Source organism: Oryzias latipes, chromosome 12 (assembly GCF_002234675.1).
Source record: "Oryzias latipes chromosome 12, ASM223467v1".
NCBI lineage: Eukaryota > Metazoa > Chordata > Actinopteri > Beloniformes > Adrianichthyidae > Oryzias > Oryzias latipes.
Genome location: NC_019870.2, coordinates 13,327,786 through 13,352,837, shown reverse-complemented (window position 1 = coordinate 13,352,837; position 25,052 = coordinate 13,327,786). Strand labels below are relative to the sequence as shown.

Below are 25,052 nucleotides of genomic sequence, written 5' to 3'. Positions count from 1 at the left end.
TTCATATTTCAGGACAGCAAAGAGCGACTCAAGCGTAGAACGCAGACAAATGGAGGCAAAGCACGCACACTTTCCGAACCGTAAAACATGTTGACAGCAAAACCCGGCCTGCTTTGCTGCTCCTGTCATTCCATCCCCACATCAAAGCAGAGAGGAGTCTTTTTGCTTTAATCGTGGGAAAAGCGGCTGAAAATAGTGCCGTCTCACAGCTGCATATAATCTTCTGCGCGTAAAAGCTTCACAATGAAACATCAAACATTCGGGATGTTTAAGCACTGCTAAATTCAAGCAAGAAGCAACAAAAGGTTTTTTATGTAATAAATGGTTCATGATTGCAGGCTTATTTGTTTATGGCTTCTTTTTAGAAACTAGTTTATAATGTATTTCTTTAGAGCACTTTTCTTGGTGGATGTGCCTTTAGGGTTTAAAGGTTTTGAGTTGTAGTGTAAAATGTATAAAAACGTGACTTTATTTGTAGAATTTAGTTGCAAATTTCTTTAAACTTTAACATTAAGTTTTGTGACATCAAAAGACTGATATGGTCTAAATTTAGAAGTTTAGAACAAATGTTTTCTATAAAAAGAAACATAAAAAGCTATATGAATTCCGCACAGGCTAAAGAGCATTCCAGTTAAGTGCTGCTTTTTTTTAAAGTTCATTTCTCTAGAAGAAGTTTTTGGTTTTGCTCATCAGACTTTCTGAAGCTGAAACAACATTGCTGGAGAGCTAAAGAGATGATTAATGTGAGTGCCAGTTTTCCCATTATGTCACTTTGTCATAGTTTACATTCTTTAAGTAGTTCTTAAAGAATCCATATGCCAGTTTTGTAGAAAAAAAAGACACTTGAACATGCAATCCCTCTGGTGGAGGAGAGTGAAAGCATGTCACTGAAACTCCTTTTTTCCCTCTCCGGTTCAGGTTAAAACAAACATATTTTCATTGGACAGGAAATGAACTGTGGAAAACCCTCCCTGTCCTCTTATTCAATCAAAAGAGAATCATAACACATTGGTTGTTTTGTCTTGCGAAAAACTAAGACTGACGTCAAAATAGTTGTCAAATGTTTTCACTTTGTGTCAGTAAAGGAATTTAGCATTACTGTTTCATAAAGTGATCGGAGTCTGAGAAGAACCTGACTGTTAAACCGGATAAAGCCAGCTCGGAGCTTTAGCTGCAGCTTAGAGTTTTTTATTTTATTAAAAATAAATACCTGTTTATTACAAACATTTATCTGAGATTCTTCTAAACACTCACAGGAATTTTTATTGAACAAATTTATTTAAGGGGGATGAAGTAAAAACCAACAAAAACCTGGATTGGTGCTCAACAACGAGCTGGACAGATCAAAACCTAGAGTTACTCTTTGGAGATGGGTTGAGCAGGATCTACTTTCTGAGAGGCCCTGTATTCTTTAGCAAAGTAGAGATGCACACACTAGATTGATAGTCTTTGAAATCTCATAGGGTTCAGAAATGAGGCCTGAAGTGGGACGTTGACTCAATTTTTCTCTGCCAAACCCATTATCGTTCTTTAAGTCTGTAAAGTGAAGTCAGTTTTGTTACAGCCCCTTCTCCCCCATCCACCCACATGTCATGAATAGAACATAAAGGAGTCAACATCGTAAAGATTCTTAACACCAGACAGTAAAGAAGGTGAAATCGATGCAAAATGTCTCCCTTTGAAGCCACACCCAAGTGGTCATTTGAAGAACTGCAACGTTTAAGTTGAAGAACCCCGCCATGTTCAAGTCCATTGTTGGCATAAGCAATCACACTCTCCATTCACTCTTCTGTCAGCAGGGCTGAACTTTCATTTACTAGCTGTCGCTACATTCTACCACCGACAGACTCAGGAAATCATTTGTTTCCCGGGGCATCAGACTGTTTAACTGCCCCCTCTGAGAAAGGAGGAGGGAGAAGGTTAAGAGAAAAGATTGCTTATTAGTAAGTTTAAAAACAGCTGGTTTGCGCGACATTTAACTTTAGTTTTTTAATTACAATTCTGTGTAAATGTGAATTTTTATGTCAGCTGCCTTGTTTTTTTTTTTAATCTAACTTCACATGACTTTTTTGTGTCTTATAAAATTAATTAATTACATCATGCCATGCGAAAGAGCATCTACTCTGAGTTCAGTTGTCAGATCAGATGAATGCTCTTTGTCTAAAGATTGTGAAACTCTTCATGCTGGGCATTTAGCAGGAAGTTGTGGGACAAGGCCCTTAAGAAGCTATAATAATTTATGTTTATTTATTCAGGTTGAAAAATGAAGCAACGTGTATGACGGGTTGCGGCTCAGGGCTTTTGCTTCCAAAACCACACAGATTCCTGCAGTTACCCCTGTGGCTCAGTCCTTTTTTTTAAACACAAATCTGCATTAATGTATTATCTTCTGTAAAGATTATTTAGCCTTGAATGTTTCTCCAGTTTCATGACGTCAGAAGAAACCACCAAATAATCTGCGGAAAGTACATAAAGTATTACGATTTAAAAAGTTTTCTTTTCTACTTCTAAGATCTAAAAACTGCTCGGCGGCTCTGAATGGAGTCCGCAGGCATAGTCCTATAGCTGCTTTGAACCTAATAGGATCTAGTTAACAGGGTGAAGTCAAGGACAATCCAACACGGCCCAGAGCCCCCGCTGACTTGTGGCTGCTGCAGCCAGATGTGGTGTGGTGGTCAGAAGAAAAACAATAGGATGGAGTCTTCCTTCATCGCTTGGACCTGCACAAACTAGATGATAATTGATTCTTTTGCTGTGACTTAGCCTCTGCCACATCGCCAGCACTGTTTCAGTGTTAGCATTTACAGCTTAGATTACTCGAGCACAAAATACAAATTTGAGAAGTTGGTCCCGAGGTTAGATGTGCATGGGTGAAGGAGGGTTTTTGTATCATTAAATACAGGTTTAAATGTATTATATTTAGTCCAATGGAATGCATGAATGCACCCTAGAAATAAACCTTAAAAAATCAATTCACTTTTAAATGGTTGTTAGAATAGCTTTGAGTAGCATGAAAACATTATTTTCCTCTGAAGAGATGGGATTTCTCTGTGCAGCAGACTCAAACAGATCATTTTAAATTATAAACAACTTCTTATTTTACAATCATAAGTGAGTGTGGTTTGTTTAACATCAGAATCACATGTCAAAACCTCCTTTTAGTAGCCAGTAATATCACTTGTGTCCAAAGTTACTTTTCCCCCTTTTTTGAAGTTCACTCACACAAAAAACACACAAGCAAAGAAATATTTCCCGATTCCCTTTTGCTTAAAAAAAAAAAAAAGTTGGATATAAAGTTTGGTTAAAAAAATAGTTTAATTTTGTAATATCTAAACTCTTCTTACTTTGGCTTTATGCTGTAGTACTTAAAGAGTGCTGACCCTTTAATTTTCAAGATGGAGAAGCAGCTTAAGGAAAGATGTCCCTGTGCAGCAATGGAGGGGTAAAAACCTGGTTACTTCTCTATATGTGAACCCCCGAGCTGGTTTCTTTCCCAAAAATTCAGACCACTTACTGTAAGATCATGCACTTAGCGTTACTAGCTTGGATTACTCAAGCAATGAACTACAAATTTGAGAAGCTGAGTTGGTCATGAGGTTGAATGTGTATTAGTGTACATCTTTTGTTTAAAGTGCACAGAAGAGTGCATGATCTCTTAAGACATGACCACGTGTATCCCCCAAAAATGGTTCTTCTTTTTCCTTTACCGTTAGCTTTTCCATCTTTTGGTGCATATTTTCTTAGTGAAATAGATTTTCAGACCTATTATAAAAAAACCTTTCTTGACATTAATAAACCTAAGTTAAAACAGTTATGTTATATTTGTGTCTCAATATGAGCTTTATATTTAATACCCGGACACCACGTTTTAATTTAAATCTTACAGTGCAGAGAGTAGGATGGCAGACGATCTAAGCCGAGCAGATGTTCAGAGGACCACCCTGATGAGTGTTTTCTTTGGGGAAAATGACAGAGAATCCACCCAGCTGTCTGTCTGGAGCTCTGATAGCAGACACACAAACAGCCTCACAACACTGTTTTGATTCAAATGGGCTCTGCTGTGTGATCTTTAGACCTTCCACTGTTTTCCCTGGCACTCTGTGGTGTTTCTCCATTAACAATTAGAGTTATACACTGGAATAACCTGTCGGAAAATAATCAGACCCTCTGTTAAGTGAGGAAGAATCTAAACGGTCACAATGACCTCAGCATCTGGTTGCAGGGCGGGACTGTTTAACAACCTGGTTTTAGACCCGGTTATTGCACTTTGGCTCGGTCAGAAAGGAAACGTGTGAGCTTGTCGGCTGTTTTTCCTGATACGGCAGAGGCTAGACACAGGAAGGGTAGTGCTGGACATAACATAGAACTTGCAAAAGACGTTTATCCGCCACTCATACTTTATTTTTTTTTCTTCTTAAATGAGATATGATATCGAAATGCTTCTTAGTGGGTGAATGTGAATGTATCAATACATCATTGATAAAAAGTATATTTTTTTGTTGAATATTTTTGTAGTATGAAAAAATGGAGGCACAATAAGAGTAAAAGATGGGGAAAACAAAGCAAACATACTAACCTTCTCTCTCATGGGATAAAAAAGTGACAGCTGCTTCCCTAATAAGTGTAAATCAGGAAGGTGCTGAGCTTCCTCACTATTTCTGATTCATGCTTTAAAACTTCACTGGGTTGACGTACACTTCTAACTTTAACAGTGAAACTTTAAATCGATTTGTTTCCTACTTAGGTTTACAAAGGTTTGGATCGCTTTAGGTATTCAGTACAGCTCTCCTACACAATGAACCATCAATGAGAGGATGAAACTTCTGTTCATGTATCAGTAGCTTGAATGTTTCCATAAAGACATCCTGTGTCCACAGGATGTCTTTATGGAAACATTCAAGCTACTGATAATAATATTTCCTGGAGGCTTATTTGAAGCTGTCAGACTTGATGTTCAAGGCTGGAATGACTGAAGTGAAAGGCACGTGACAGTGATGGGCCTTAAATGAGTATAGGGGAGGAGCGGGGCGACATAACTATATGTTTCATGCAAAATGTCTTTACTGTTTAGAGTGTTGGAGTGTTAATGAGACGTTGGGTGGGCTTCACAAAAAACTATTTAGATGAACAAAACAATAATAATTTCAACTAAAAATGATCTTAAACGCCTGTATTAGAACAGCCTTTGAAATCAGTCGGGTTTACATGAACCTCTTTTTATTTTCAGAGTCTCTGCTGTTTCTAAAGAAGAAGTGCACAAGGTATGAGGAAGTTATTTAAAATGTATGAAGTACAATCATAGGTAGAGGCTTTACCGCATGTTTGTTGTGTTTTTTCTGGGATTGGCTTGCAGTGTGTAACTGATCTGAGAGGCCAAACTCTCATCACATTTTTTTTATGGCACGTGCATAGTTCTTATCTGTTTTTACAACACCGTGCTGCTACTGATGCCCATTTACATGCATGAGTTTCTGTTTGCACTCCTTGTTTGTCTTCACCTCCATCCAGGATGAACCCCAAGAGATCATTAAGCCTGTGCCGATCACTCAGCCTGTGGCGAGCACCGCGTACACCAAGCCAATAACTCAGGCCAGTCCCATATCCAACAAGACAGCTCGGCCGTTTGGAGGGAGCGGCGGTGGGTTTACTGCCTCCTCCCCAGCTTCTACCAAAGTCGCCTCTATTCCCTCTGAGTCCTCAGCTTTCACCCCAGCCGCCCCCTCCCAGCCACCACACCCTCCCTTCCCACTCCAGTCCAGCCTTGCTCCACAACCAGCTCCGGCAAATTCGGTCCAGAAAGCCAGCCCTGGTCGCTCTGCTTTCACCTCCCCATCCGCCTCCTCATCCTCATCTACCTCCTCCTCTTCAGCCAGAGTGACACCCTCCCACCCGAATGTCCCACAGCCTTCTGTCTATAACACACCTATCAACCTTTACTCCAATGCCAATGCTTCTGAGGTGGCCATCGGACAGAGGCGGGGCCTTCTGGAGAGTCAGGGGCTCTCTGAGCTTGTCAATGGGTAGGTATAACACACAATAAATTCTAAAACTAATCTGAGGTTATTTGGTGTACCTCCTCGGATTTTCTTTAGGCTATCTATAAAAGTAGAAGGCTGTGGACAACATGCAACAGACATCATGTGTCTTTCTATACAACACTGAACACACGCACTGCTCAAAAAGCCTCCTGATGCAACACTGAGCTGTATTTACCCCGAATCCTAGCAGCCCCGTGTTTCTACAGAGCAGCATCTGATAACCCCGTTACAATTATAGAATTAGCTCTGATTGCAGGTCATTACTGTCAGGGTGGTTTGGTTTTTAATTACAAATAAAAAGGACAGAAAAAAAGATGTATATAATTTATATAAAAAATACAAATGTAACTTTTGTGTGAATTGACTCAAAAGTTTTGATAAAGCTTGTGTTAAAACAAGGCCTGTAGGGGCGGGGCTTCAACAGAAGACGCAGCTGAGTCCATTACATTAAAGTGCTTTACCATTCCCTTTTTTCTTCTGACACGACTTTAATACAATGCTGAATTTTATTAGACTGCTTAAAACTGAAACACATCTGTAAAACTGACCTGCAACTCTGTGAATTTTATGAGGTCTGGACTTGTCGGTATTTTGGGATTATATTTGACTTTGGCAATTATCAGTTAATTCCTAGAGTTTGTGTTTTCTTTAAGACTTCTGTTTTCTTTCCTTGGATGGTCAACTTCTGGAGGTGGTGCATATGCACGTGCATGTGTGTGTGTGTGTGCTTGTGCCCTAACATGCATGCCTTTCCTTATGTGGTTTCAGCAGCCTTCTATATGCACATTAATTCAGAAGGTGGGTTTCGGGCCATACTTGTTTTCTTCAGATGCTTATTCCAGATTACTTATTCTACCTCTTGGCTCCAACTCCTTTCCATCTGCTCTTTCCTTGCCAACAGGAGGATGGAGAGACAAACACCAAGTTAGTGCCACGAATGATAAAATAGCTGTTGTCTAACCATGTAATGTGTGACTACAGCCTCCACAGCTGTTTGGTTTATGTTCAAGAAGGCATGCTTCCTGCTTAACCTTTAAAAACCTTTCAATTCTTCTCAATAACTCACAGAATTTGTTTATCTGAAGGTCCAAACAAACCTGTAAATAACGTCTGTCAGAAACTGATCATTCTGTGTTAGCTTAGGGCCTATGTACATTCATTCCTCCAGGTTCATGTGTGGTGAGCAATACTGCGGTTACACACAGAGCTGCCTGACCTGTCAACGCTCTCACACTTGTTACTTTAATACCAGCTGTCTCTGCGTCTGTCTGCTTTATCTGTTACCAGTGTTGGTGTGTTTATTCAAGGCCAGCTAACTCAATGTCACTGGATCTGCTTTGGCTAAAAATAACCTGTCTCATGCTTTCTTTCTTTCTATTCTTTTTGTGGTTTTTATTACATGCCATAAACAAATCTTCTTAGAAGTAGATGCAAAACTGATTGTAACAGTCAGACATTTGGATTCTGCAGATTTTTTCAAATGGCCCTTTTAAGGACATGCTGCTGGGTTGGACGCACATTACTCCCATCTTGTGGTGCAACACTCAACTTTTCATAACTAACCGAATATCTGATTTTCTTTTTCCCCCCCATGTAACCTCTATTAAGGGTTTAAAATGTATGTTTTTTTTAACATGTTCTAATTTTAGATACATTTAGGAAGAAATGAATGAATTTTTGTTGTAGTAAAATCCTGAACTTTCACTTGGTTTGGACCGACTGCCGACCACATGTTGCACAGAACATACTGCATATTGTTATGACACCTGATGTAAATCTTTTTGATGCAAATAATCATTTAATATTCAAATTTTAAAGTTTTTGATCTGTAGTTTTGGAAGTTTTCATGTCGTGTTCTGTCATGTTTTCTCTGGCTTCATAGGAAGCCAGTGGTAGAACCTGAGAATCATTCGTCAGCACCGAGTGACGCCAGCAAGAAGCGTGTGATTGAAGACACCGAGGATTGGCACCCTCGGACGGGCACCTCACAGTCCCGCTCCTTCCGCATCCTCGCCCAGATCACCGGGACAGAGAATGGTATGATCTGAGCTGTCATGCTTGGTACACACCGGGCATGTGTTCAAAAAAGCGCTGAACATGGGTTTTTGAACGGGCTTTTACCATACGGTGTTCACACAGGTCGGTCGCTACCTGATACTAGCGTATGTACTTGCTATTGAAAGACGTTAGATGCGAAATGTTGAGACGGTGCACAGACTGCAATTGTTCATTTCTCCGTCAAGATCAATTTTCAACCAGCTGGCACTTCCGTGTTTTAAAAAGGATGCTACCGAAACGTCACCACCAAATCTCAGGCCCTGATTGGTAAAAGTTCAACTGGGTTAACTTTTGACGTACGCTCAATTGCCATGTATTTTGTACATAGGATGTAAGCAAATGGACTTCAAAACTTGCATAGCCCAAAATGCATATATACATTTACATAGACTTTTCATTGATAGTGAACGCTCGAACCCGGGTTGTACGTAGCATCAGGGTCACTAATATTTAAGAAAAACTGACCTGACATGTATTTAATAATATGGCTAAAGACTACATTAAGTATTTAATTATTTCTTTTAGGTATAATGAAAGAAAAAGTGTTGATTTTTCCACAACCAACCATGATTTATTTAAATAGGTCAAACAATCTGGAAATTTTGAGTTATATAAAAACCAAAACGGGTCATATTTCAGATAATATATTTGTTTTGTGGCTTTTTATAATTAGTACAGCATGAACATGATCTTTTTGTTCGTGTTACATAATATAAATCAATATATTAATCTGTTAGTAAAATATTATGTATTATTTTCATGGATAAAACTCCTAAAAAGTCACTTAGACATACAGTGTATATTTACCTAAAAACATTATAGACCTCTACGTTACCATGCATTTTTGTGGTTATATAACTGTCTTCCTATGTCTTCTTACTTTTCTAGAGAGTAATCATTTTTTAGCAATGCTAGTCCTTTAGCAAAAGGTGAAGGTGGAAGAATGACTATTCCTTTTCAACCATTAACTTCAAGCAGACATTGTTAGGCTTTCTTTTTGTTTAATGCATCCTTTTTGCAGCCTCTTAATCCACAAATTATTTCTTCAACATATGACAGAACATTTTTCATTAATGTTTCTTCTTTCCTCTGACTTGCAGAGCAAACTTCAGAAAATGGTGGGAAAAAGTAAGTGGACCCTGGTTTTCAATCTCATACAGTTTTGAACACTTGCTGTAGTGCTTTCATGTAGGCTAGTGTTTAGAATTAAGCTCATGTTTCCTGATTGCATGGTCTTAAAGTATCAAACTTAATTCAAGGTTTGATCTTTAGGCGCCTCTTTAAAGACAAGTTGAGAAAGCAATTGTTAGCAGATTGCTGCTGCTGGTCTTCATTTAAAATTCATTAAGTTAGCATTTAAGTGACCTCTGTACAAAACAAGTCAACAAATCAGTAAGATGGGGGTTATTAAGTGGCAGTTTGGGTAACAGCTGAACTGCCAGAGGGCCGATTTCTTTTCTTTTTTTCCTTTCCTACAGAAAGGAAGTGAAAAAAGCTGTTTTTCTGTCCTAAATCTGTTTCTCTTCTATTTTCTTGCACTGCTTTTTCCCACTTCAAACATTTAACTTTTTTCCTCTTTTCTCTCTTCCATTCTGACACATTTCTCTAATCAGAGTGACCAAGTTGGACCCAGAAGTTATAGGACAGAAGTACAACAAGCTGAGAGACTGGCACCATGGTGTTTCAGCCCGAGTGCTAAATGTGTAGACAACAAAGCCAAGTAGTCATTTTTGTACTTTCATTAAAAGAGAGCATACATGTTATCTTTATTTTTACATAGGAGAGATAAACTTAAAATAAAAAGTGGATGTGTTTAGTTAGTAAATATATTTTGTAGTGTGTACATTAAGGTTCTATAACATATTGTGTAAATCTAAAACCTTCTCTTTCCTGTGTAATTCTGTTCCAGCCTGATTTTGTCTTTTCAATTTATTTTCTTCACTAACTCAGTCTTTGTGCCACCACTTTACCCCAATAAAAGGTGTTCTTTTCTGTTCTCGGCTATTTCTATCTGTTCCTCCTTTATTTCTGCAAGAAACAAAGTAACCCCATCTATTTTAGGTTCTTAGCAGTGTTTAAGAAAACAGTTTTACCTTGATAATGGAACATGAAACTGTAGAATGTTGTAACCATTACAAAAAGGTCACGTTTTGTTATTTTGTAAGCTAGAGAGTTATAAAACCAAAATCACACTGAATCAAAACTGTCCCTTAAGCATAATTGGATTCTGGGCAGGACAGTAGACTTTGCTGTTTAGCCGACCTTAAGCATGTAATGACTGCAAGCTGTTAACCTGTTTAGGTTAGCAGAGACTTTGCACAGTGTTGCTCAGCAATTATATCCCAGTTGTTAAGGCGCAGTCTCCTGCCATCTGTGGCTGTTATCTCTCTGCATAGAAATCCTGATTCAAGCACAGACATTTTTATAAAATAAAAGCCTAAATTCAACTTTGAACTTATCTGAGCATTTTTTTAGCTTTAATACAAGATGCTTTAGCACCATATATTGTTGTGCTTCCTTATATTTTAAAACACTATGGACAGATAGACCAAAAATATCCTGCAAAATGTCCTATTATGCATGACTAACCTGCGACCAAAGAAGCAGCCGACTGTTGACCAGGCTTCACAGAAGAGTCTGTGTTGTGTGTAATCTAATCAGGGACATCACCACTAACAGATTCCACAGTGTTGTATCTACTACAGAACAAGGTGGGTGTTTTGAGTTCATGTAGAGCAGGGGAGAGGGACAGTTTGAAGATTGGTAAATGTGCTTGTCAATAATAAGCTGTGGTGTAATTAAGGTGTCTGTTTTTCCAGCGAGGTAGTTGACACAAAGCCCACTGTGCACACCACACCCACAGCCAAAACCTATTCCAAGTCTGCAGCAGCCCCAAGGAATGGAAACATCGCTGCTTCAACTTTTAAAAGCAGTCCCGCAGCCCAGAGTAAACCCTCCTTCCAGCCCGGAGGTCTGCCAGGTGCTTGACTCTGTCTTGATTCTAATTTTTTTCCCCCCTTTCATTTAAATAGTTTTGGATTACACGGTGATATACAACTCACCCTGTGTTGTTGCTGCTTAAAGCCTACAGAGGGCAGCTCCATTCTTCTGAATCCTTGCAGCCGAGGTGTGAGTTTTACTGCAGCTGTAATACCAGACACTAAGCCGTTTAAGATTATGGGCTCTATAAAACTAGAGCTGTTCACTTAATGAGCTCTGATTATTGGCTTTTCCCCAGATCTCCTTGGTCAAATAGATTGTTACAATTTAAAATGATAGATTTTGTTTGGTGTAAAATCCGCTCACGAAATACAGCAGCTAAAGGACCTTGAGCTGCTCAGGGGAGATATTTGCTGAAAGGTAAATTGGGGGGGAGAAAAATAAATCATGGATAGTTTTTAGCATTGCTGCTAAAAGATGCAAGTTGGTTTCTCAAGAGACATCCAGCATGTCAAAGAAAAAATGTATATATGTATATGAAAAGACACACCCAGGGCTCTCAGAAGATTTAAAATAATGTTGATAAACCTCTACAGTTGACAGATTTCTACTTAAATTGTTTGATTTACTCAAACTACACTTTATTGATCTAGAAATCTAAAATTTGTATATGTTAAAAACCAAAAGAATTTATTTTCCTCTTATAAAAGGAAATAAAATTACATTTGTTGTTTATTAATTATTAGCTTAAAAACCAAAGTTGCCACAGAAAAATTCTTAAATAAAAACCTGCTGATAAATTAACAGAAACAGTGCTAAACACTTCTCCTGTGTGACCCTGAATACCACTGTTTCAGGTCTTCAAAAGATGGCTGCAGGGCCTTCCTTTGGCAGGGTTTCTGTTCCGGCTCCCAAAGGACCAGACCGGCCCACTCCACAGCCACATCCAGAGGACCTGAACTCTCTGGTGCAGCGGGCCGAACACATCCCTGCTGGAACACGCACACCAATGTGCTGCAAGTGCAACAACGTCATCAGGTACTCTAACATTTCTAATACAGTTTGAACAATACAGAAAAAACATTTTTGTCTTCAAAAATCTCACCTGAATCATCTCTGGCGTTCCGTCACCAGGGGTCCGTTCCTTGTGGCCATGGGCATGTCATGGCACCCAGAGGAATTCAACTGTGCTCACTGCCGCTCCTCCCTGGCAGAATGTGGATTTGTAGAAGAGAAGGACAAAGTGTACTGTGTGCACTGCTACGAGCAGTTCTTTGCGCCAACCTGTGCCCTCTGCCACCAGAAGATCCTGGGGGTGGGTTGACGACCAGAAGAGATTATGCTTTCCATCCTGTTTTTGTCCTCTCTCACCTTATAAATGTGTTGGATTCAACAACAGGGGACGAAATCATTTCGTTTTTGTTTGTGTGCCTATGTGGAGTATGTGGGAGAAACAGAAATGTCCTATTTGTGTTTTCCTGTAGGAAATCATAAATGCCTTAAAGCAGACCTGGCATGTGTCCTGCTTCGTCTGCACAGCCTGCCAACAGCCAATCAGGAGCAACGTGTTTCACATGGAGGATGGACAACCATACTGTGAAAGAGGTACAAGAGCAAGAAAGACAATTACTCATAAAGGAAAGGTTTATGTTCAGAAAGACTAATGTCATGCTCATGGTGCAGACTACAACACCCTGTTCAACACCACTTGCCATGGTTGCTCCTTCCCCATTGAGGCAGGAGACAAGTTCCTTGAGGCTGTTGGGCACATCTGGCACGACTCCTGTTTTGTGTGTGTGGTAGGTGAAAGAAAACACTTCTTACTCATCAGCAAATTAAGAAATGCTTCATCTGAACTCAACAGCAGCACTCTGTTTGGGTTTCTCCACAGGCATGCTGCACCAGTCTGGAAGGCCAACCTTTCTTCTCCAAAAAAGACAAGCTTTTGTGCAAGAAGCACGCTCACACAGTCAACATCTAACTTGGGGAAAGGCACAAATTAAAAATTTCGGTTGGTTTGCAAGAAACTAGTCAGATGTTTTCATATTTTCTGAGATGCCAAAACATTTTCCTCTAGAATTTTATCAGTGTGCTGTTTTTATTTCTTTTTTTTCTTCCTAAACATTAGATATTTCAGATTTTAATACACTTGTTTGGGGCTGGGCTTTCTTCAGGCAGATTACTGCCACGACCTACTGAACCCTTGTGAGGATGGAACAGATGCTATTGAGATGTCCAGATCAAGCACGACTAAAGCCACTGCAATTCTGATATCCAGATTATTTAACTTTAAGGAAAACTCATATTTATTTGTAAACAAAGGTGTTCAATATGTTTTGCTATTAAAACGGGAAGTGTTCTTAAAAGTTCGTTTTCTTTTTAAAGTTTTATGGTATTACATCATTCCCAACAAATAATATTGGTTACAGATGTGTGCAAAATATACAGATTTTGTTTAATTATCTTCAAATTTAGGATTATTTAAAAAAAAATAGTGTTGGCTTTTTTATTTTGTAATGTCTGCTTATGAGTTTAACTGTTTTTTTGTATTAATGAACATTTAAATTAGATGTTTTCGGTTTCAGGGACACAACTCCCTGTCCATGCTGTACTTTCTCCATCTTTTTTATGCAATAATTCAATAAACTTAAACAATTTTTTTCTGTTGTTATCAGATTTTTTGTGCATTCCTTTTTTATGATGAATGCGTTTGCATTGCTTAAAGGGTGATATGCTTGTAAATCTGCAGCAGAGACAATAATTATTCAGAGGAGCAGGTAGGCAGGCACCAGCTTGATCTGCCCTGTGGATTTATCCTGCAGTGATCTGGGGGGAAAAGTACATCTCCACGGGGATGGAACAAACATTTGGTTTCCCATAAATCTGTCTGTGTGCAGTCGCGGATATGACAAGTAGAGATGAGCGCGGTGCATTATCCCAATTTGAGGTGCACTTCTCCAAGAAGTCGGAGGTGGGAGCTGTGCGCGCGGGGAGAGGCGCGTGAGATAATGGGCAGACTTCAGTTGGAGAAGTCTGCTGCGAGACTGAGGCGACACGAGCAAGTTAAGAAGAACCACAGAGGAGTTTTGCGCAAATAAAGCGGGATTCTGCTGCGCTGCGCGGACACGGTAAGGAGATTTGCGCGCAGTTTAAGCAGCCCTCCGCGGGTTGATGATCCAGAGGAGATCGCTGGGTTTCTTTATCTCTGAGCTTCTGGCAGCAGCTGCTGCGGCCGAGAACGACACAACTACTGATGTAATCTGTTGAGGTTATCATCATCGTGTAAACCCTGTCAAGATTAGATGATGGATTAAGTAGAAAAAAAGACCTGTTCGGATAATTCCTAAAAAAAGATGCAAAACAACAAAGCCTGCTTTAAATGAGAGTCAAACTATCATTTAATCAGGTATTTACATTTGGAATTATATAAACCTATATATATTGAATTTTTTCTAGCGTAGTTATCCCACCCTTTTCTTTTTCTTGATTATTAGTCTAAAAGTTGATTAATATATCTGTTTTTTTTTTTAGGAAACGCACTGATTAATCAATCATTGATTTTCCTCCAAAACAACTTTTTAGCAGCGGTAAAACACTCTTTCTTTTTTAATGAATTATTTCTAATAGTTTTAGGGCATGTCCCACCTTTGATCAGTTTAGTTTTGTATTGGAAATTTGAGGGGAAAAAACGGATAAAAATATTTATACATTTTGTTAAACTGTTTGAATCCATACAACCTATATGGTTTTAAATCTCTGTTCAAGAAGGTCATGTGACTCAGACTATAACCCTTATGGACAGCCCCTGCTTCAGTGTAGTAGCAGTTGTAACTAGACTGAGCTGAAATTAAAAACATCTTCTGATGGGGTTGCTCACCTTCTTCAACCCCATGTGTTGCTTTTGGAAATCACAAATGCATCAGCAGCATTCAGACCCATCACAGGTACCTCAGTGAGGGTTCTGTACCACCCAGAAATGCCAAGGTGTTGCCTCTGACAGGAATGATGCCCATTCTTCTGCTTACCTGATGATGATGGCATGTAGGAGGAGTGCCTGGTCTACCGCAGAGTTCTGCCTCACATATTTCAGTGTGTTGGGCTCTCCAGCACTGATGACTAGCATAGTGTTCTTGTTGGGCCACGTGTTGTCAGTCTTGTACACTGAAAGTGTTTTTGAGTTTTTACAGAAAAACATTCTGCAGTACAGTTGGATTAAGAATATTGCAGGTGATGTTGATATCTGTACTTGCTGTGATTGAGACCTTCATTTTAAGTGTTAAATTGAATGCACTGTTTGCGTGTATAAATGAATGTAGTCAGTTCTTCATACGTGGTAAACCTTACCCTGAGCCTTTGGTCTTTTTACAGGGCTAAACTTAGAAACTGTGACCTCTCACCCCTGTTTCCTCCATCATAATTGCAGGAAGTGAGTCCAGCCAATCCAGGCGGAGATTATTCGCTGAATATTAAGAGACTGAATAGGCACACTATTTGAGGACATTACAGGTAATGAGTCAGTTAGTGGGGGTGGTTACCGGGAAAGCAAAAGAAAAAGTCAGACCAAAGTTCTTGTTGGTTTGCAAAAGTAGACTTCATTTTCTCATTTTACTTTGTGTACGTGATACATGATAGAAATGGAGTTGTGTTGACATATTTTCTCCAATTCTTTTCCAACTACCAGCCAACAAACGTTACCTCAATTTACTTTTAACCTAACCACACATGTATTCCTCATATCTTTGGAGGTATGGAAACAAAATCACCCATTAGTCTCTTAACCCCCTAATAATGCAATTAGTAAAGTTGACATTTTCAATCCTAAAATTGTCATATTCTTTATCAGATGTTTGCTGCACCAACTGTCATCTGTACATTTGAACTTATTGGGCTTTTGCCCCCTTCTACATTATTCTACCAGTACGTGCATGTAAGCATAGATGCCTCTCCTAATGTTTCACCCATGGCTGCTGATGAGAGTCAAATGAAGGCAACAGGAATTACTTTAGGCTGGAAGCTGCTCATGCTCTTTTCCTGGGAGGTCAGCTGCCATGTGAGAGAAAGCAGACATCCTGTTATTAGAGAAGGAAAAGGACATTAAAAAAAAGAAGAAAAAGTTCAAGATGGACTGAAAATCGAAGGGGAGAAGGGGTACTTTAAGTCAAAGTGGTGAAATGACCTGAGTTTGAAATGTAGTCTCTATGCTTTCAAAGCGGACGGCTGATACATGAGCTCTTTCTAAGCTGTATAAATATTATTGTCTCTCAGAGAAAGATGAGTTGTAGAGCTCTGGCGGACGATGGTGGCAGGATGCTTTCTGAGGCTGTTTGCATCGTGTTCTTATCAGTCTCTCTGCAATCATTTCTGGTAATTTCAGCGACGTATCACATGTTTATATTCATCCTTCTCTGTGAGACTGAGCTATATTGATAAAAATAAATTCCCAATTTGAATGTGCTGTGGTTTCACTTGATGCTCAGCAGCAATAATATTGTGAAGAAAGTGTAACCCAAAGCTAAAAGCTGTATTGATTAAGTCAGACTGTGTTGACACTCCTGCAGTAGAGGTAGTCTTTGGCAGAGCTTGTCCCATGTGAGTGTTTTTGTGTGTGTGTGTTTATTTTCCGATGGTAATGCTCTATCTGCAGCAATTTGCCTGCAAAGTGGCAGGCTAATTGACTTTGTGCAGAGCACGTTGATAGCCCATGTAAAATAAACCACAAGGACTATAATCAAATACTGTTTGCTCCTGAAGTTAGAGCCAAACAGAGGCTCTATCCATACAAGTGCCAGAAACAAGACTGGAAAACAACAAACTTCTCATAGTAGAGCACAATAGATACTCTGGAAATCTTTCATTTTGGCTAGGTAATAGAAGAACCAGGTTCAAGAACCAGGTTTAGGTAATGAAAGAACCAGGCTTAGGTCATAATTATTTTTTAGTGATATCCAAGAGGCAAAGCAGGCTCCTATTGAATTCCAACTTTTTCAGTGTTTTAGCTTCATAAAACATCAAGTAATACCTAGAAAAATACAACTTCCTGACATATCCTGAGTCTTCGTTTCGTTAGAGTCCTCATAGATGACTCAGCAAAACCTTTATTATTTGAGTTTATTTTTTGGATTTCTGTAATTCTGTTGTCAAAAGACAGGCCAACAGTGCAGACTGGTAAAAAACACAAAGTCCTATCGGAATTTTGAAAACCTTTTGTTGTTCAGAAAATTGAGTTTCTCTGTTTGGGGCCAGAATGGTTTGTTGTGTTGTTGGTGTGGCTGTTGGATCAAAACCATTCAGGGATTTTTATCCCTGAATTTGGTGGTTTTCTTGTCAATGATTGGCTTTAGTTTTTTTCTTCTATTGTTGGAATATTTTTGTTTTTTCTGAGTAAGAATTGGCGTCATTGACATGCCGTTTTCTTTCTAAAGCATATTTTGGGTTGTCAAGTATTTCATTAAAACATCTGAACAATATTATACATATAGCATAAAAATGAGTTTTTTTACTAATATCTGCAAAAAAAAAAAGTAAAATATTTTTAGAGGGTTTCTGTCTTTTTCCAGTCATGGAGTAATAAGTGATCTTCTTTGTTGAGGCAAAAGTCAGGTTTTTACCAAAACTATGTTTTATGTTTTTTATTACCTTTTATCTCAAGTCGTTACATTTTGAAACCCAAAAAATATTTTATTTAGACCTAATGTGAAGAGTTTTAACTGTCCTTTTATAGTTGTTAACACTGTGAATAATTTGACACTATATACTGATATAGTGCTTTTCTACCTTGCTTTAATGCCCAAAGTTCTTTGAAGTCACAGTTCCATTCACCCAGTCACACACGTGTCACACACTGATGGCTGCTCAGCTCCTAACACTGGCGCCAACCTATGACTACCTTTCTGAGTGAGAGTTACTCTCCAATCATAATCAATTGTCTGAACTTATAACCACCAGGAACAATGTGGGGTTCAATGTCTTGCCCAAGGAGTCTTTGACTCATGGGCGGGCAAGGCTAGAACTGAAACTGCAATCTTCCAATCAGAGGTCGTCTGCTCCATACCTGTGCACAACGGCAGCCCCACTTTCAGCATTATTAAGCTAATGCAAATTATTAGAGACTTTATTTGGTCTTCCAGTGCTGGACACTTCGGAACCATGCAAAAAGCGCATCTGAGTAATCCAATCTTGTAAATGTTAATCATTGCAATGTTTTACATTCAACTTATTGACTAACAACTGCTTCCAAATCAGTGCTAGTTACTTTTAACTTACTTTCTAGTTGTCTTTTAGTAACCAGGTTCCCTTCATCTCGTAACTGCAAAGATCTTTCTGCACTTCTCAGGATGGTTTCTTCTTTCCACCTAAGTCTTCTTTGGTTTTCTAATTTAAATAAACTGCATACACAACATCAAAAATAAGCTTGACTTTATGCTATTTTTGAGTAAATTTTAATTTGAAATAAAAATAAAATCATGACGAGTAGAAAAAGCATTTGAAGAGTAACAGAAAATTATTGTGAAGTTAGGACGTTTGATGTTAAACTTGCTTTTGAAGCCAGCCACCTAGTGGTTACCTGGAGAACTGACCTAGTTTCAGTTGCTTGGTTTTTTACATTTCTTTATGATTGGAAGCCAAAGTTTTGTGCGTGTATCATGTATTAAGCAGAGAACTGAGCGCAAACACTATATAACTATTAAACGTCACTTTTTTCATTATATTGCCAGACAGTTGGAACACTGAAGTGTTTGATAAGAATCGCTCAAATAAAGCAGTAGACTTGTTATAACAAGTGACATCATAAACAACAAAATATGCTGACACAGCTGCTCTATAAAACCTGTGCATTGTTTGGTTCGCTGTTGGTGAGCAGCCCTGTGGAAAAATAGAGCTCTCTTTCCAAGCGAGGACAATAGCAGCCTGTTGTGTGGGAGAGGCTCAGCCAGGCTCCTTCTGCGACAGTGACCTGCTGGCCGCAAAGTAAAGACAGCCGAAGCCAAGCATCCGTTTGACTTGGAGAGTAACTCACACCCAGAAAGAATGTCAAGAATCTGTGTGTTAAAGTTCACACTGTATCGCCATCTGTGTACGGATCCCAGCAAATAAAAGACAGCTGTGTGTCAGTGTGGGAGAGTGCAAGTGTGTTTTTTTTTAAAGAAAGAACAAAAAGAATGAAAATTAGATTGCTATTTATAGTGATGATCTATAACTTTTTTACAAAGTTGTCAGTTTCCCTCCTGCAAACCACCACATTTTCTGTCACAGAAGTGGAACAGGCAGGATCTCAACCCATAATTGTGCTCTAATGTTGTATTTTAGGACACAAGACTACCCAAAATCACAGCAAAATTCACCTGTTTTGACAAAGATGTATCACTCTGCTCTGTATTAGAATGCCAAAGCTGCTTTTTTTGAGATGATGTGCCAAAATTACTGACATCTGTCTGACAGAGCTAAGATTTCTGAGTCACTTTTTTTTTCTTGGAGGAGGATGGAGTTCCTTCTTTCACTCTATTCCAAACAAATCATCATAATCTCCTTTGAAAGCCTGGTCTTTGAACGATTTGATCGGAAAAATCTTTGTTCTGAACTTTTTTCCCTGTTCTACTGTGGACCGTATTCTGAACCGTGCCCAAATCGGCAGAGGAACCCCCCTTCTTGTCAGGTTCCTCTGACGCTGAGTGCCACTCGGACTGTGAGAAGAGACGCGGGAACGCTAACAGATGAAATCAATTTCTGCCCTGCTCGTGTTGTTCCTGTTTCTCGACCATTGATGACAGACTGTGAAATGGGTTTCAGATGTATGTTTCTTTCCATAGATTTGGAGGAGTCCAGAGGGCGTTCAGATTCATGCCTGGAAGAAGGGCTGTAAGGAAATGTGCTGTTATCGGAGCTTTGCATTTTAAACCCCGTGAATAGAGGAAAACGAGGAGGGTGCACCAGAATCTGTAGAGGCTTTGATCGTATCAGGTGAGATTACCATCAGAGCGACACGTTGCTCACAATATAATTGTGATCCTATTTGCAACAATGTGCAGATATGAAATAGGAAAATTCCTGCTCATTTTCTGTATTCGTTTTTTTTTTATTTCCCAGCTCTGCTTTGTCTAGGAAGGAGCTCCCAGCACACTCTCACTCTCAGTTTTGGCATCAGCTGCAGAATTGGGGAGCCAGCCAAGCCAGGTGACAGACTCACATCAACGCTTTACAAAAAGGGGTGTAACACTGGATGGAAAAAAAAACACGTGTTACACAAACAGAAACTGACTCCTGTGACTGTGTGATACATGTCAGATTGAAGGGGCGTTCATCGAGTGTTTGTTTTATATCTGTCAGCGTGTCTATTATTTTATTACAAGGGAGGGTACATTTTTGACAGCTGTTTTTTCTTTTTCTTTTAGTGCACATGGTTTTAAGGCTTTTAACCGTGATGCAATAAGATCCCAACAGTTTCCTGGGGAAAGCTATACCTGCTCTGGTCCCCATAGAACTGGACAAATCAGAGCCAAAACTAGAATTAATCTCCGTAGTTCTACATACACATCGGGCATGTGTGGCACATTCAAGAACGTGCTGGTATCGCAACCCGAGACCAGCACATGTCCCCACAGTTGAAAAAGGGTTGGTGCAAATCGTCAAAGCGGTGTAAATCTCACAAATCATGCTCCAGGCTTTTTTTTTTTCACTGCTCTATTCCGATATATGATTGACAGAATTCTGACCAGGCACAAACCGCATTTATTTATTTCTCCTACTTGATCGATTTTCAACTGGTCATTACTTTTGTGTTTTGAAAAGGACGAGACCCACTACCAAATCCAAGTTCCTGATAAGTCTAAGTTCAACTGGTTTAACCTTTGACATACACTCAATTGCTGTGCTTTTTGTACGCAGAACCCGAAAACATACTTTAAAAACCTGCATTGCGATGCTTGCTCAAACAGGCACTATATACCAATGATCAAACCTCTTGTAACCAGACAGGCTTACCTTGACATTTCTTGTTGTGCTTTGTAAAGTACTAAGACAACAGATAAAAGGAAAGTTGCATGTTTCCTAAAAATGAATCACTTAGGGTTGGGGGTTTAGTCAGGCCTAACCTTTACGAATGAGAGACAACTATGGCATCTGCTTTTCTCTATGTGCAGGACCGTAGCACTTGTGCAATATATGCAACTTTGCATTCATATTTAAAACTCTTTAATATTGTCATATTGATTTGGAGCCTCATTATTCAGCCCTGGTGGCCTCTTTGCTTCAGTTACAGTTGCATTATAGTTGCTGCATAGTCTAAGCGAACACGCGTCCTGCCTGTCAAAGATTTTCCTGCTCTTTCAATTATCTTCCAGGGCGAAATCTGAGCAGGCTTCATCGGTCACTTCCTCTTTAGCTTGGTGTTTTGATCTAGGCGAAGAAGAGACCAGCTTCTCCTTCCAGCCTTGTTTCTGAGAAAGCTCTGAGAATTTAGAGGAGAAACAGGATCACATTACAAATAAAGAGGTTAGCTGCTCGGTAACCTGCTACGCCCTGAGTTGTTATTGCAGGTGTTCAGCTGCAGTTCCAGCTGTTAATTTCCTCACTGGAGAGACACATGTTGGGATGGAGTCTGCTTTGAATGCTTACATACAGGTGCAGACTTGCACAATATAACACAATCCATAGATTATTGTTTATCAGAAGATAATCCAAGAGATTTTTACCTTTTTATTTGTTAAAATAATTATTTAGTTTTTGATTTTGGCCTGTTGTGTTGTCCATTTAAGGAAATACTCAAAAAAGCTACATTTTAGCAACAGGAAGTTAAGTCTTAGGGGGTTTATTCTCTTGACCCACTCCTTTTCCCAGCATTTTATTTCTGTCTCATTACATAATAAACATTAAGGGATTTTTTTTTGTAATCCAAAGTGCACTTATTTGGTTTGACTTATTGGGAAAGCACAATAATATCATATTGATTGATTCTCTGGAATGAAATGTATACATAGAAAATATATGTTTTCATGATTTCTTTTCTATTGTTTGTTGTCCAAAGGGACAAAATTAGCAGCTTTAATGCTTTTGTAAAATAGTTTATTAATAATGGGTTAATTTGTCACCATCTAGGGACCATTGTCACCATTCTGGATAATGAGGGGATATTGAAAAAAAAAGTAATAATCAAGGTCTATTATCTGTCAAAAATGGTTTCAGCCAGCTTGCACACAAGTATTCGCTCCATCATCCATCACTGAGTTTAACAGAATGATTACATTCATGAAAGATATACTGATCTTTTCTTTCTTACATCAGATATTTTACATGCTCCTTTTTTCCTTTGGAGCATGAGGAGATGGTGTACTTTCCTCCATGCATCAAAATGTGTTTATCACAGCTTTATGTGATTATGTCTGTGATCCATAAAGGACAGGGAGGGTGAGTGTGTGTGCCAATTTACTAATGCTGCTGACATCTAAAGATCCATTGTTTCTGTTTAAAAGTGCGTGACTTTGCCTCCTGCATTTTTTTAGGTCATTTTCATACCTAAAACTACTATAATTCAACAACAAAGATTTAGAAATCATTTTAGATTCAAAATGCTTACATATTACTAGGAACTCAACTCAAAGTTACTTTCTTTGAAGAAAAGACGGATCTGCGAACAATAAGGTCATCTACTTTGTTTCCAAATATGACAGTTGTCATGAAAAACTTACAAAGGCAAAAAGCCTTGTATTATCTCAGAAGCATGCTGTAATATATTGTTAATACATTCTGTAAACATGTTTGTGCAACCATTACTGTTTTTAGGTTTTTATTTTTTTACCACTTAAAAACGTGACAGTTTGTGTACAAAAAGATTTGTTATAGTCCAAAATTACAATTAACTCCTTGACACTATGAAAATAAAATCACATGTGTTTTTGCTTTCAAGCAGATTCTAAATTAAGGTTATTTTGGTGCCAAAGTGGTTTGATATTTGCATCAACAGGTGTTAGTGTACTTACATTTTTGCAATGGCAATATTTGTATTTACAATTTTAAAAAGCCTGTTTTTCATAATGCAAAAGGTTTACTGCTGTCCTGATGGGGAGTACTCCCCACCTTTAAAAACCTGTGTTTACCTTATAAAAGGGCTATAAATTAAACAGTAGGGTATCCCTAACTGGACAGGAGCACATGTTGCTGTGGAGATGATAGAGGGGGGCAAAGAAGAAAGCCCTAAATGTAAAAGCAGAACTTCAACCTTCATAACACCTCTTTACAACTGACTGCATGGAAAAAAAGTTTTTTCCACGCAAGCAGTTGGGCTGGTCAGAAAAATAAAAATCGTAATTTAAGCTAAATGGAACAGATGACTTTTAGCCAACAAAATCAGCATGCTTTAGCCTTTGCAAGTGTGGAAACCTTGGTCATTAATCACAGGTGAGTAGGTCCCAGTCACAGCAACATGTTGATGCAGACAAAGCCGTCCTTCTGAAGCCACCACTCCAATACTTCACACAGACTAAACAAAGGCATCAACTTTCGCTTGACTACAATTTTTGTGTTCCTTAATAATTTTCAAAAAAAGTCACTAAAAAGAGAAAGAGCCCAAATAAATTTCTAGAATTTCTGTTTTTGTGCGATAAGACAACTCGTGAGTTGAATTTTGACAGCAGTGTTTATTATTATCGTATCCCAAGTGATTTCTGTCATTCTTGTGACTTAATATTCTGAATATTTTTAGTCCCCTTGGTATTCTAGGAATAAAAAAAGCTAGATAACTCTCATGTCTTATTTGTCCATTTAGGAAGCTTTATTTGCTTAGGAAAGTTTTGAACAAGCAAATAAAGTATATTTAAAATCTAATTTTGGTTTTAAATAATCAAAGATTGTATTCATTGTAGTCTTTTCTTCACAACGTTTATGCTACGTTCACACTGGGCATGTGTCACGTGTTCAAGATCTCTCTGAACACGGGTTTTTGGATGTGCCTTTAGCACAATGATAATAATAATGATAACAATGGTGTTCACAGTGGACTATCACTACCAGATACTAGCGTATGTACCTACAGTAGAAGAGACTTGGTGTGGAATGTTGAAGTGGTGCAAATCTTGCTCCAGGCTTTTTCTTTTTCAGCTCTATTTCAATGTCAGAAAGACTTGGTGTCATAGAACTTTGTCTAGTAATTTATCCTTAATGATCAATTTTCAAACCATTGGCAATTTGGTGAATTAAAAAGGTTGCCAAAATCCAAGTTGCTTACAGGTCAAAATTCAACCGTTTTCAATTTCAATGTGCATTCAATGCACTTTGTATGTAGAGCCCGAAAACTCACTTAAAACTTCCATAGTGACACATGATGGGGAGAGATTTTAATGGGGAAGCTTGAAACGCGCATATCAACTTGTTTACATGGACTTTTCATTGGAAGTGGTCGCTTGAACGTGTGGTGACAAAGCCATGTGAACGTAGCATTACTGTTTTGTGCACGGCTTTAAACCTCAGTTTCATAAAGGGTATGTGTACCGGCTCATTCCACATACCTGGAGTCATCTTTAGATCCAAATGTTGCCTCGAAAGGGCTTGTTTAGCTCTCCATTTCTGCTGTGTCTTTCCTCCTGTGCAATTCCTTCATACTGACATCATTTCAATTGTTGAATCACTTCTCAAATCATTGCATCATTTAATTTCCTCTATAGTTTTTCTTTAAAATCATAAATTAGATTTGCAGGCTTATGGTGAATATGAAGTGTGTTTTCACATATTAAGTCACAGCAGAAACCCAAGCGGGCAATATTTCTGTCTACTGATGCAAGTTTCTCCTGTGGGCCCGGTGTAAATGGAGTTCTTCATCATTCTGATTTTCTTGGTCCCCTGTGAGTTGAATAGATGGTTCACTGCATCCAATCGTTTCTTCACCCACTGTCTGTGGACATTAGACACAGTGTGATGGGACATCTGTTTCTCTGTCTTTGTTGTGATTCATTTGTGTCTGCACATATTCCCCTTTGCAATAGATCTTCCAAGGTAAATTATTGTTATGCGGTTTATTTAACAGATAGT

The 25,052-nt window shown here is 38.7% G+C and overlaps 2 protein-coding genes across 3 annotated transcripts in view; both read left to right on the top strand.

Moving 5' to 3' along the window:
- The window catches only part of LOC101158216 (PDZ and LIM domain protein 5), a 31,962-nt gene extending 18,250 nt beyond the window's left edge, over positions 1 to 13,712 (top strand). Inside the window, exons 4-13 of one of the 2 annotated variants that reach the window (XM_011481793.3) lie at positions 5,228 to 5,261; positions 6,940 to 6,962; positions 7,921 to 8,075; positions 9,197 to 9,224; positions 10,916 to 11,076; positions 11,894 to 12,074; positions 12,171 to 12,351; positions 12,521 to 12,641; positions 12,720 to 12,835; positions 12,928 to 13,712. In XM_011481793.3, coding sequence (XP_011480095.1) covers positions 5,228 to 5,261; positions 6,940 to 6,962; positions 7,921 to 8,075; positions 9,197 to 9,224; positions 10,916 to 11,076; positions 11,894 to 12,074; positions 12,171 to 12,351; positions 12,521 to 12,641; positions 12,720 to 12,835; positions 12,928 to 13,017 — 1,090 coding nt within the window. In that variant the 3' untranslated portion in view covers positions 13,018 to 13,712. Of the gene's footprint in view, positions 1 to 5,227; positions 5,262 to 5,508; positions 6,021 to 6,939; positions 6,963 to 7,920; positions 8,076 to 9,196; positions 9,225 to 10,915; positions 11,077 to 11,893; positions 12,075 to 12,170; positions 12,352 to 12,520; positions 12,642 to 12,719; positions 12,836 to 12,927 lie in introns of both variants that reach the window. The other variant, XM_004074910.4, reaches the window with a different exon arrangement.
- Positions 13,713 to 13,941: 229 nt separating this feature from the next.
- LOC101163987 (bone morphogenetic protein receptor type-1B) overlaps positions 13,942 to 25,052 on the top strand; it is a 55,688-nt gene continuing 44,577 nt past the window's right edge. The window contains exons 1-3 of the mRNA XM_004074775.4: positions 13,942 to 14,164; positions 19,844 to 19,994; positions 20,121 to 20,207. The gene's annotated coding sequence lies outside the window, so the exon portion shown is untranslated. The remainder of the gene's footprint in view (positions 14,165 to 19,843; positions 19,995 to 20,120; positions 20,208 to 25,052) is intronic.